A 13,938-nucleotide genomic window follows, 5' to 3' on the forward strand; every position below is an offset into this window, starting at 1 on the left:
GGGTGAGACTGCCATGGCAGTCAGGCCAACCCCCCCCCTGTCCTCAAGACAGTCCCCCTGGAGACATACATGTTGGTGAGTGCACCTGTGCCCGTGTCACCGTCACATCTGCACAGCTCTAGCATGGACTCTGTCCTACATAGTAATTTCACCTGGCTGTCTCACCTTCTGTCTCCTTCAATCACGGTCAGCTCTGCCTCTGGCACTGACACCTGCATGACTCAATGTTACTCACCATCACACAGCATGGCTCTCTGGGAAGTATGTATGCACCAGCAATAGAATAGGGCAGATTGCGATGCAACAGATAAGCGATTACACACATACACACACAAGTAAACCAACTTCTCACACACACAAAACCCCCCTTACAAAAACCAATCCACCGCAGATGCTTACCTTGACATCTGAGACCTTCATGCGGGTGCCCTCCTTGCCCACGAAGATGTCATCGATGTCCACCAGCAGGTAACGATCTAGAGACAGAGACAGCCTCTTGCCCGTAAGGAAGGCCACAGCGTCCACAAACACCAGCTTGTGCAACCAGAAGTTGAGGTTGTTGCCGAAGAGCACCCGCTGGATGCCGTCGTGAAGCCCCAGATCCTGGACAACAGAGGCATGGAGGGGGCTGCTACCCACCCCAGACATGCCCAGGTCAGGTACCCGGGTCCTGGCTAAGAGAACAGGCTCGTAGGTAGAGTGGTTGGACTGGAAGACAGTCCAGTCATCTCCGGGTAGGGGGCCTCGCTCCACCTCCCGGGCCTTAGTGATGAGAAGCAGGGGGGACTTGGGGTTGACACTGCAGTCCCTCAGGCCCAGGTTGGAATGGAGGAAGAGGGGGAAGCCCTTCAACTGGGCACTAAGTAGGCTGTTCTCATTGGCCTGGGAGAGAGGACAAGGGAGAGATGGAGTCAGCTGCATTTCTGTTTACAGTTAGTTTCCTGGTGAAAACATTTGCACACTTTATCCTTGAGATGATCACATACCTGGCAATGTTACTTACAATACTCCTACACACAATAGACAGCGATTCAGACATTCATTACAAAAGAGGTAAAGTGGCTCTATAATTCCCATAAGTGTGGCTATGCGTGGGTCGTGTGTATGTGTGTAAATCTCTGTGTGTGTGCAGGTAGCCTAGCGGTTAAGAGCGTTGGGCCAGTAAACGAAAGGTCGGTGTTTCGAATCCCCAAGCCGGCAAGGTGGAAAAATCTACCATTCTGCCCTTGAGCAAGGAAGTTAACCCCCAACAACAGCTACTCCCCGGGTGCCTTAGTTACAACCATAATTTGCAAATAAATTCATAAAAAATCCGACAATGTGATTTTCTGGATTTTCTTCCTTCATTTTGTCTGTCATAGTGGAAGTGCACCTATGATGAAAATTACAGGCCTCTCTCATCTTTTTAAGTGGCAGAACTTGCACAATTGGTGGCTGAATAAATACTTTTCTGCCCCACTGTATCAGTCTGGATATTGACTTAAGGAATTCAACATCACTTGCAATATTGACCTATAGCTATTAGGTATACCTCTCAGTCAGATATATATAGGGACTAGGATGGTATATCAAATACTAGCCCTCGGTGCATCATGGCAATATGGTTACTAGCTCAGGGTTACTATGGGCAGATTGGCCAAACAGCCACAAAACAGCCGGAAAAGGGTGCAGTTCTTAACATAGCCTAACCTTGGGTGAATTATGAGGAGACTGACTCTAGTGCTAGTTTAGGAGGGGAGGATTTACTCCAATTATACAGAAACTACATGAATATGGGATTAAGCTCAATGACTAATGGGAGGACGAGAGGAGCTTAAAGCAACCTCTATCCCCTGCCTGGGTGTAATTAAAAGTGAGGGTGCTGGTGGCTGGCCTCTGGTTATAACAGCCCTGCTCTAGTGCCGGGATCTAACCTGTAGTTATTACAGCCCTGCTCTAGTGCCGGGATCTAACCTGTAGTTATTACAGCCCTGCTCTAGTGCCGGGATCTAACCTGTAGTTATTACAGCCCTGCTCTAGTGCCGGGATCTAACCTGTAGTTATTACAGCCCTGCTCTAGTGCCGGGATCTAACCTGTAGTTATTACAACCCTGCTCTAGTGCCGGGACCTAACCTGTAGTTATTACAGCCCTGCTTGAGTGCCGGGATCTAACCTGTAGTTATTACAACCCTGCTCTAGTGCCGGGATCTAACCTGTAGTTATTACAGCCCTGCTCTAGTGCCGGGATCTAACCTGTAGTTATTACAACCCTGCTCTAGTGCCGGGATCTAACCTGTAGTTATTACAGCCCTGCTCTAGTGCCGGGATCTAACCTGTAGTTATTACAGCCCTGCTCTAGTGCTGGGATCTAACCTGTAGTTATTACAGCCCTGCTCTAGTGCCGGGATCTAACCTGTAGTTATTACAGCCCTGCTCTAGTGCCGGGATCTAACCTGTAGTTATTACAGCCCTGCTCTAGTGCCGGGATCTAACCTGTAGTTATTACAACCCTGCTCTAGTGCCGGGATCTAACCTGTAGTTATTACAACCCTGCTCTAGTGCTGGGATCTAACCTGTAGTTATTACAACCCTGCTCTAGTGCCGGGATCTAACCTGTAGTTGCGGTAGCCCTGCTTGAGTGCTCTGGGACCAGGCAGGCTGTGCGAGGCCACTTGGTCCCAGTGTAGTGGTTTAAACAGGTGGGTGTTCACTTCAGACCCAACCAAAGAGAATTAGGCAGGCGGACGTACTGTAGCAGCCAAGCAGCGGAGTCCCACTCCACTCCTGGTGAATTTGCTGAACCATGTTCCAGCGGGGCCATTATCAGCTGAGCTATGAGCCATGACAGGACCACCGTACTAGAGAAACAGCAGGCTAGCAGCCAACCACAGCATGGCAAACAACCACAGACTCTGTATACAAACCCCTGTGTGTTTGTGTGTGTGTGTGTGTGTGTGTTATACTGTACTCGCTGCTCTTGGAGGTAGATGACACCAAGGCGGAACCTGCCCGCCTTTTACGCAGCCGGGAGTCATTTAAAAATTAACGAGCGCATATTTCATTCAGCAACTTTTATCGCAAACCACAGAATTCTCCCTCGGATTCAGGGAGGTACACATTAGAAAAAAAAATGTACTATTTCTCTAGTCATTTGACTATGTGCTTACATAAACCAATCTAGGTGTCTATTTTCTCAAACCTGACCTCCAGCAATGCATGCATATCCCAGAGTGGGAAAGGATATTTAGTGCTTAGGTCAGGAGGACTTCTTCTAGTCTATGTGGTGATTGCAGCCTATTGCAGACAGAGGGCCAAGGGCAGAGTCAGGGTGAAGGGGACTGATGAGTCTAATTCACCATGATGGGGTCAGACTGAAGAGGTGCTTAAGCACAAAAAGATTTGGGGCGGCAGGTAGCCTAGTGGTTAGTGCGTTGGGCCAGTAACCGAAAGGTTGCTGGATCGAATCCCCTGCCTGAACAAGGTAGTTAACCCACTGTTCCCCGATAGGCCATCAATGTAAATAAGAATTTGTTCTTAATGTTCTTAACTGACTTGCCTAGTTAAATGAAGGTTACAACAACTGATGGACACAATCAGTACAAGTGCCCCTAGAATTCAAATGAGTCATTTCTATAGCTTCACAGGCATCTTTATTTTACTACTCTTTCTACTGTTTACACAGCTGATTAAAGATAACAATACTGGATCGGTGTCCTGGGCTGAAATCAGTGACTGGCTCTCATCTTAAAAGAAGCCTATAAAACCCACTGCATACTAACCTTAAAGAAGCCTATGATACCCACTCCATACTCCACACAGTACTTGTCCAGCAGGTCTCTGTTCCAAGCGTCCAGGTTGACATACTTCAGGATGTTCTCATAGATGACCAGCGTGAAACGGCCTCTGTCCTTGTCTGTCAGGGTGGGCATGTCCCCCTTTCCCGGGGCCATCTCGGTTCGGTAGAGGAAGCGGCCAGACTCCAGGATGGCCACAATGTCCTGTCCCAGCTGGGAGTATAGGCTCTCCACAAACACCAGCACCACAGGGTCAGTGCGCAACACATCTGAGGGCCTGGCCGTGTGTGGAGGGAGCGCCCGGGAGGAGGTGAAGGGTGTGGCGGCACGGCGGTCGTCCCAGTCAGCAGTGCCCTCCTCCGGCCCTCCCATGCCCCCCGCCGCCGGTTCCAGCTCCCGCTTGACTCCGTAGAGGAAGTAGGCGGAGATCAGGACGCTCACCATGCAGAAGAGGAAGAGGAGCAGGAGGCTGGTCTGGAGAGTGAGGGAGTGAGACTGACGGAAGAGCCGCCGGAGGCGACCGCATGACGCCAGCAACATCACCCCGCACAGACTCAGTCCCAGAGTGCACAGCGAAAACAATCCGAATGTAATGGTAGGTGGTAGAGATTCTTCCTCAAAAATACAATAGGCTCCTCCACATCACGTACTCATGTCACCATTGCCAAGGGGTGGTGGGAGCAACATAGGCAGGGGACACCATCAGTGTGGGTGGGTGGCTCTCTGGCAGACAGGGATATGTGCCTTTAACCCATCCACCAGCCCCCTGCCCTCCCCACCCCCCCGACACCGCTTACGCTCTAAATCCTGGGGCTCTCTATAGGACTTGCAGAAGGACAAAGGTGGTGACGGAAGATGGTTCTCTGGAGTCACACAGGTAGTCCAGCAAGGTGCTGCTCTTCCAGCAGGTCATCCCCAAAGCATTCTCCAGGAGACCTGGAGGACAAAGACAAATATTCAGAGATTAGAACAGGACTGTTCAGTGTTCCACATATACACAGAGATTAGAACAGTACATTGTTCCAGATTTACAGAGAGATTAGAACAGGTGAGGATCTGCAGAGAAGAAATGGGAGAAACTCCCCAAATACAGGTGTGCCAAGCTTGTAGAGTCATACCCAAGAAGACTGGAGGCTGCAATCACTGCCAAAGGTGCTTCAACAAAGTACTCAGTAAAGGGTCTGATTACTTATGTAAATGTGATATTTCCGGGTTTTTGTTTTGTTTCTAAATACCTGTTTTTGGCTTTGTTATTATGTGGTATTGTGTGTAGATTGATTGGGGGGGGGGGGGGGCAGATAGTCTGCGCATGCTCTGAGGACGTGGCTAGGGATGCCGTTGTCATATCTTTGGCTATGCCGGATTAAGTGATATGACATGCTATTCTATAAAATAATTTCTCTGTAATTCATATTATCTGATTAAGCTAATCAGGTGAATGTAATTAACTGGAAAGCCAGGGCACCATGAAATAATGTTTATAGAGCCGTTATCTTCCGAATAAACTCTTAACGACTGTGTAATCTTTTACATCAATAGTAGTCAATATTTAATCGTCACTTTATTCAGTCTCATCTGGAAGCTAAAATTACATTACATCTTTTCACAAATAGTTTTGTATTTAAACATTTAAATTGCACAACAATTCCATGTGAATCTGATACCTAGAATGTGTAGACTTTCCAATATACAGTTTATGTCGTCCTATCATCAGTAATAATGTCTCAGACGCCAACTGATCTGGCATCATATTCATTTAGTACCAACACATATTTTCAGCTGGTTGGATTACCGAAATATGGTTCCGTTCCCATACCTTTTTGATGTTCCCAGACTCTCTCTCAATGTTAACAAAGGGATTTTCATCGGGAGTAGAGAGAGGAAAAAGGGAAAGGTATTTATGGGGGTCATAACCACCCCAGGCCAACGTCATGACAAGTCATGGGCCGGCAGCCTTGTGAGGGTTAACACGCTTAAATGTCTTACGTACATCGGCCACTGAGAACGAGAGCCCACAGTCCTCAGGAGCAGCCCCAGTCGGGGGAACTGTGTTATCCTCAAGGTGGTGTTTAGCTTGTCCAGGAGCAAGACGTCTGTGGTCGCAACGTGGCTGTTTTTCCCTTTGTAGTCTGTGCTTGTCTGGAGTCCTTAACACATACATTGTGTGTCTGAGCCGTTGAAATGCGACTCCACTTTGTCTCTGTACTGTTTTGCCTGTTTGATTGCCTTATGGAGGGCATAACTGCACTGTTTGTATTACCATCAGTAACACACTACGCCGTCTGGCACTGCAGGATTTGAGTCCCTGGCGGCGTAGTGTGTTACTGATGGTAGGCTTTGTTACATTGGTCCCAGCTCTCTGCAGGTCATTCACTAGGTCCCCCCGTGTGGTTCTGGGATTTTTGCTCACCGTTCTTGTGATCATTTTGACCCCACGGGGTGAGATCTTGCGTGGAGCACCAGATCGAGGGAGATTATCAGTAGTCTTGTATGTCTTCCATTTCCTAATAATTGCTCCCACAGTTGATTTCTTCAAACCAAGCTGCTTACCTATTGCAGATTCAGTCTTCCCAGCCCGGTGCAGGTCTACAATTTTGTTTCTGGTGTCCTTTGACAGCTCTTTGGTCTTGGCCATAGTGGAGTTTGGAGTGTGACTGTTTGAGGTTGTGGACATGTGTCTTTTATACTGATAACAAGTTCAAACAGGTGCCATTATTACAGGTAACGAGTGGAGGACAGAGGAGCCTCTTAAAGAAGAAGTTACAGGTCTGTGAGAGCCAGAAATCTTGCTTGTTTGTAGGTGACCAAATACTTATTTTCCACCATAATTTGCAAATAAATTCATTAAAAATCCTACAATGTGATTTTCTGGATTTTTTGATGAATGATGATGAAAATTAAAGGCCCCTCTCATCTTTTTAAGTGGGAGAACTTGCACAATTGGTGGCTGACTAAATACTTTTTTGCCCCACTGAATATAGGATTCCAAGATGGCGTAGCAGTAGGTCGTGTTGTCGTGTTCCTTGTATATATCGTTTGTTTTCGTTTCGTTTTCTTCACATATCTTTAAAACTTTTTGCTGAACCTCAACTTCTTCTAAATACTCTCCTGCAACCCGCCTCACCCAACGTAGCTTTTTTTCCTAAAGTATTTATATTTACTTCGGATCTGGAACCCCTCAACTGAAGCTAGCCAACTAGCAAACTAACTACCAGCTTCAGCAAAACATTGCTAGCGGTCTTCAGCTAACCGGTCAGCTAACCGGTCATCAGCTAACCTTTAGCTCGGAAAGCTCTCGCCAGTTCGAACAACGCGACTCTAACCAGAGCATAACGGACCTATCTATTATTTTATTTTTATTTTTCACCCCCGGATTCCCATCGCAAACGGAAAATTTTGAGCTCCTGGGCTACAATATCCAGACCCACGACCGGTCCATTGATGTCACCGCATGAAGAGGAATAAACAGACTCCCCCCATCGCGACGTCCCCAAAGGCTAACTCTCTAGCCCTTGCTATCTCCTTGCTTGCAAATTCGGCCTGCTAACTGCTAGCTTGTTTAGCCCGGTCCGCTAACTGCTACCGTGTTTAGCACCGTCTACTAACTGTTAGCTTGTTAGCACAGGCCTGCTAACCATCTGAATCGCCGCGTCCCAAACACTCACTGAACCCATATTTACTTTCTATCCCTTTTCGATTTTTTATTTGTTTATACCTTCCGGGAACCTGCCTCACCCAATGTGATACGGAACCGCTATTATCTTTACACTTTTAGAACACACTCAAGAACCTTCAGAAGCTAACCAGCTAACTGGCTACAAGCTATTTAGTCATTGTTAGTTTTCTAACCTGGATAACACTCGCCAGTCCAGCTTCCTTGCCCCATCCACCGCTGCCCCTTGGACACTGATCACTTGGCTACATAGCTGATGCATGCTGGACTGTCCATTAATTCACGGTAATCCATTCTGCTTGTTTATGTTTTATCTGTCGGCCCCAGCCGCATTTAGGCTCTGTGTGTAGTTAATCCGACCCTCTCTGCCTAATCAATCGCCATTCTACCTGCTGTTGTTGTGCTAGCTGATTAGCTGTTGTTGTCTCACCTACTGTTTTAGCTAGCTCTCCCAATTCAACACCTGTGATTACTGTATGCCTTGCTGTATGTCTCTCTCAAATGTCAATATGCCTTGTATACTGTTGTGCAGGTTAGTTATCATTGTTTTAGTTTACAATGGAGCCCCTAGTTCCACTCTTTATACCCCTGATACCTCCTTTGTCCCACCCCCCACACATGCGGTGACCTCACCCATTACAACCAGCATGTCCAGAGATACAACCTCTCTCATCATCACCCAGTGCCTGGGCTTACCTCCGCTGTACCCGCACCCCACCATACCCCTGTCTGCGCATTATGCCCTGAATATATTCTACCATGCCCAGAAACCTGCTCCTCTTATTCTCTGTCCCCAACGCCCTAGGCGACCAGTTTTGATAGCCTTCAGCCGCACCCTCATACTACTCCTTCTCTGTTCCGCGGGTGATGTGGAGGTAAACCCAGGCCCTGCATGTCCCCAGGCACCCTCATTTGTTGACTTCTGTGATCGAAAAAGCCTTGGTTTCATGCATGTCAACATCAGAAGCCTCCTCCCTAAGTGTGTCTTACTCACTGCTCTAGCACACTCTGCTAACCCTGATGTCCTTGCCGTGTCTGAATCCTGGCTCAGGAAGGCCACCAAAAATTCTGAGATTTCCATACCCAACTATAACATCTTCCGTCAAGATAGAACTGCCAAAGGGGGAGGAGTTGCAGTCTACTGCAGAGATAGCCTGCAAAGTAATGTCATACTCTCCAGGTCCATACCCAAACAGTTCGAACTACTAATTTTGAAAATTACTCTCTCCAGAAATAAGTCTCTCACTGTTGCCGCCTGCTACCGACCCCCCTCAGCTCCCAGCTGTGCCCTGGACACCATTTGTGAATTGATCGCCCCCCATCTAGCTTCAGAGTTTGTTCTGTTAGGTGACCTAAACTGGGATATGCTTAACACCCCGGCAGTCCTACAATCTAAGCTAGATGCCCTCAATCTCACTCAAATCATCAAGGAACCCACCAGGTACAACCCTAACTCTGTAAACAAGGGCACCCTCATTGACGTCATCCTGACCAACTGGCCCTCCAAATACACCTCCGCTGTCTACAACCAGGATCTCAGCGATCACTGCCTCATTGCCTGTATCCGCTACGGAGCCGCAGTCAAACGACCACCCCTCATCACTGTCAAACGCTCCCTAAAACACTTCTGTGAGCAGGCCTTTCTAATCGACCTGGCCCGGGTATCCTGGAAGGACATTGACCTCATCCCGTCAGTTGAGGATGCCTGGTCTTTCTTTAAAAGTAACTTCCTCACCATTTTAGATAAGCATGCTCCGTTCAAAAAATGCAGAACTAAGAACAGATATAGCCCCTGGTTCACTCCAGACCTGACTGCCCTCGACCAGCACAAAAACATCCTGTGGCGGACTGCGCTAACATCGAATAGTCCCCGCGATATGCAACTGTTCAGGGAAGTCAGGAACCAATACACACAGTCAGTCAGGAAAGCTAAAGCCAACTTCTTCAGGCAGAAGTTTGCATCCTGTAGCTCCAACTCCAAAAAGTTCTGGGACACTGTGAAGTCCATGGAGAACAAGAGCACCTCCTCCCAGCTGCCCACTGCACTGAGACTAGGTAACATGGTCACCACCGATAAATCCATGATTATCGAAAACTTCAACAAGCATTTCTCAACGGCTGGCCATGCCTTCCGCCTGGCTACTCCAACCTCGGACAACAGCTCCCCCCCCCCCGCAGCTACTCGCCCAAGCCTCTCCAGGTTCTCCTTTACCCAAATCCAGATAGCAGATGTCCTGAAAGAGCTGCAAAACCTGGACCCGTACAAATCAGCTGGGCTGGACAATCTGGACCCTCTATTCCTGAAACTATCCGCCGCCATTGTCGCAACCCCTATTACCAGCCTGTTCAACCTCTCTTTCATATCGTCTGAGATCCCCAAGGATTGGAAAGCTGCCGCAGTCATCCCCCTCTTCAAAGGGGGCGACACCCTGGACCCAAACTGTTACAGACCTATATCCATCCTGCCCTGCCTATCTAAGGTCTTCGAAAGCCAAGTCAACAAACAGGTCACTGACCATCTTGAATCCCACCGTACCTTCTCCGCTGTGCAATCTGGTTTCCGAGCCGGTCACGGGTGTACCTCAGCCACGCTCAAGGTACTAAACGATATCATAACCGCCATCGATAAAAGACAGTACTGTGCAGCCGTCTTCATAGACCTTGCCAAGGCTTTCGACTCTGTCAATCACCGTATTCTTATCGGCAGACTCAGTAGCCTCGGTTTTTCGGATGACTGCCTTGCCTGGTTCACCAATTACTTTGCAGACAGAGTTCAGTGTGTCAAATCGGAGGGCATGCTGTCCGGTCCTCTGGCAGTCTCTATGGGGGTGCCACAGGGTTCAATTCTCGGGCCGACTCTTTTCTCTGTATATATCAATGATGTTTCTCATGCTGCGGGCGATTCCCTGATCCACCTCTACGCAGACGACACCATTCTATATACTTCCGGCCCGTCCTTGGACACTGTGCTATCTAACCTCCAAACGAGCTTCAATGCCATACAGCACTCCTTCCGTGGCCTCCAACTGCTCTTAAACGCTAGTAAAACCAAATGCATGCTTTTCAACCGTTCGCTGCCTGCACCCGCACGCCTGACCAGCATCACCACCCTGGATGGTTCCGACCTTGAATATGTGGACATCTATAAGTACCTAGGTGTCTGGCTAGACTCTAAACTCTCCTTCCAGACCCATATCAAACATCTCCAATCGAAAATCAAATCAAGAGTCGGCTTTCTATTCCGCAACAAAGCCTCCTTCACTCACGCCGCCAAACTTACCCTAGTAAAACTGACTATCCTACCGATCCTCGACTTCGGCGACGTCATCTACAAAATTGCTTCCAACACTCTACTCAGCAAACTGGATGCAGTTTATCACAGTGCCATCCGTTTTGTCACTAAAGCACCTTATACCACCCACCACTGCGACTTGTATGCTCTAGTCGGCTGGCCCTCGCTACATATTCGTCGCCAGACCCACTGGCTCCAGGTCATCTACAAGTCCATGCTAGGTAAAGCTCCGCCTTATCTCAGTTCACTGGTTACGATGGCAACACCCATCCGTAGCACGCGCTCCAGCAGGTATATCTCACTGATCATCCCTAAAGCCAACACCTCATTTGGCCGCCTTTCGTTCCAGTTCTCTGCTGCCTGTGACTGGAACGAATTGCAAAAATCGCTGAAGTTGGAGACTTTTATCTCCCTCACCAACTTCAAACATCTGCTATCTGAGCAGCTAACCGATCGCTGCAGCTGTACATAGTCTATTGGTAAATAGCCCACCCATTTTCACCTACCTCATCCCCATACTGTTTTTATTTATTTATTTTTATTTTTCTGCTCTTTTGCACACCAATATCTCTACCTGTACATAACCATCTGATCATTTATCACTCCAGTGTTAATCTGCATAATTGTAATTATTTGCCTACCTCATGCCTTTTGCACACAATGTATATATAGACTCCCCTTTTTTTCTACTGTGTTATTGACTTGTTAATTGTTTACTCCATGTGTAACTCTGTGTTGTCTGTTCACACTGCTATGCCTTATCTTGGCCAGGTCGCAGTTGCAAATGAGAACTTGTTCTCAACTAGCCTACCTGGTTAAATAAAGGTGAAATAAAAAAAAAAAATAAAAAAAATATTACAGTAGAATAATAGTGAAGACATGCAATTATCTCATCATAAATGCAGTCTTCTTTTTAGAAAAAGAAGATAAGAAAAATGACTATTCAGTGTTCCAGATATACACAAAGTGCTTTCAGAAAGTTTCAGACCCCTTGACTTTTTCCACATTTTGATTCATTACAGCCTTATTCTAAAATTATTTAAAAAACGTTTTTAAAAAAAAAAATATATATTTAAACTCTGCAATCTACACACAATACCCCATAATGACAAAGCGAAAACAGGTTTAATGAATTTTTTGCAAATATATATATATATAAATACACATATGTGTTTATATAAATATACATATGTGTTTATATAAATATACATAATGCGTACCATTAAAGAATACCATTATTACCCAAGACCCTTTGCCATGAGACTCGAAACGGAGCTCAGGTGCATCCTGTTTTCATTGGTCATCCTTGAGATGTTTCTACAACTTGATTGGAGTCCACCTGAGATAACTTAAATTGATTGGACATGATTTGGAAAGGCTGGTTAGAATGCCTGCACCTCGTTTTTTTTTTGTCTTCTACAAAGCACCAATTTTCAGAGGATAAAGCTAAAAAAAAAAAAAAACGAGAGCTTGTTCAACCGTCGGAAAGGGCTGAAGCGACAGGGTGACAAGATCCAGCGTGCCTGGGGCTGGATCCACCACAGAGCCATTAATATACGGGCATATATGTAAAGAGAGTGGAACAAATTGCAGGGGTATGGGGATAAAAAAACAAAATGCATGAATATCAAAGGAAAGCAACAGCACCAAAGTACATTTATAAAGATGAAAACACAGGCAACGGAGGGGAGAGGGGGGGCCAGGGAGAAAGCGATTTTATCACTTCAAAAGGGTGTTGGGAGCAGAGCGTGTGAAAGACGCCAGAGTCACCCTCCCTTTGGTGAGACACAGCTGTTCAGGTTCTAGTCCGTGAAGGCTTGCACAAATCGCAACAAATGGTGATCGAGCGTTCGTCTGACGATAGTTCAGCGCGCTGTGTTTTAGGTACCACCAGCTGTAGACCTCTGGCTGCTGACGTTTTTCATGTGTTTCTACATGTAAAATCGGTGTGCACTTGGCTTTCAGAATTCATTTGAGGTGCTAAGCATTCTTGGCCAGCGAACACTATTGGTGTGTGAGCCCTTAGCGTGATCCAATTTCCCCCCATCGGGAATTTTTGAGGCGGGCAGGGGGGGGGCTAGCTTTAGGAAGCAAGAAAGAAAAATTCCATTAGGGGTTGCAAGGATGACGTGTAGGCATTTAACCCCACTCCCAGCCCCCTCCCCAGTCCCCACACCCAGAGTCTGAGCTCCAACCACAATACCCGTCACTTGGCTCCCATTGTGGCAGTGAGAGGGAGGTGAAGACCTGTCACCACAGGGGCTCTGCTATTCATCAACAGGGTATTTAGCCCACCCTTTTAAATGTGTAAAGGATTATGAAAAGCCAGTATAATTCAGATGGCAATGCATTTGTCAAGTGAAAGAGGGGAAACACCCAATAAACATGAAGCACTAAAGCTGCTGGGTCATAGACAGTATGATTCTACTGTCTGTAGGAAAGGGCTGGGCTACACAAGATTAGCTAGCTAAAACAGGAGTTTTATTAAATCCGTGTTGATGTTTTTGATGGTGGCCTGGTTTAATGTTGGCAACAAAAACAGGCAAGACAAGGGCGGTAAAGGTGGCCACAGCAAGCTCAACTGGGTGCAACAGGCACAGCTCTCAGAAACATTCAGGAAGCAAGTGGTTAGGAGAGCTAACTGTATCCTCGGCTGTCCTGATCACCCCCTTCTTGACGATTTTGAACTCCTCCCATCAGGTCCATCGTTTTAGACTTCACAAAGAGCAACAGATGGAAGAACGATGTTTTCCCATAGGCTTTCTGAATCTGCACATGAAATGAAATCATGTTTATTGCTGCACTTTTGCACAATAACCGCTCCTTTTTTTAAAATTGATTTTAAGACCGTAACCAATCTCATTATCTGTTGTACGGCTGACACAGTTAATGTTTTTATTGTTGAACCCTGAATAACATTTCCCAATTGGGACAATAAAGATAACTTGAAAACATGTAAAAAGTATAACGTTTGAATATCTGTGTTCTTCTATGACAGTAGAGATAAGTGACGAGTCGGAGCGGCCTCTGGCAAATAGCTGACAAAGGAACAGATTGTATTCACCGCTCCTCCAGATGAACAAAAACAAAACTTTTCTCTGACATCATGTGTCTCATCTGAGGAACTGAATACCAGGCTGAGATGAAGGCACATAGTGTTACAAGACAACAGCGCCAAAGGATTTGAGGATTATTTTTT

At 46.7% G+C, this 13,938-nt stretch overlaps 1 protein-coding gene across 7 annotated transcripts in view; it reads right to left on the minus strand.

The window, feature by feature from the left end:
* Window positions 1-13,938, minus strand: part of LOC110510194 (bifunctional heparan sulfate N-deacetylase/N-sulfotransferase 1) — a 144,538-nt gene that overhangs the window by 53,914 nt on the left and 76,686 nt on the right. For all 7 annotated transcript variants that reach the window (XM_036968304.2, XM_036968306.2, XM_036968305.2 and 4 more), the window contains 2 exons: window positions 3,760-4,710; window positions 400-882 (listed from right to left, as the gene is read on the minus strand). In XM_036968304.2, the coding sequence (XP_036824199.1) occupies window positions 400-882; window positions 3,760-4,314 (1,038 nt within the window). In that variant the 5' untranslated portion in view covers window positions 4,315-4,710. The remainder of the gene's footprint in view (window positions 1-399; window positions 883-3,759; window positions 4,711-13,938) is intronic.

This window comes from Oncorhynchus mykiss, chromosome 29 (genome assembly GCF_057628025.1).
Source record: "Oncorhynchus mykiss isolate SJ-2025 chromosome 29, ASM5762802v1, whole genome shotgun sequence".
In the NCBI taxonomy this organism is placed as follows: domain Eukaryota; kingdom Metazoa; phylum Chordata; class Actinopteri; order Salmoniformes; family Salmonidae; genus Oncorhynchus; species Oncorhynchus mykiss.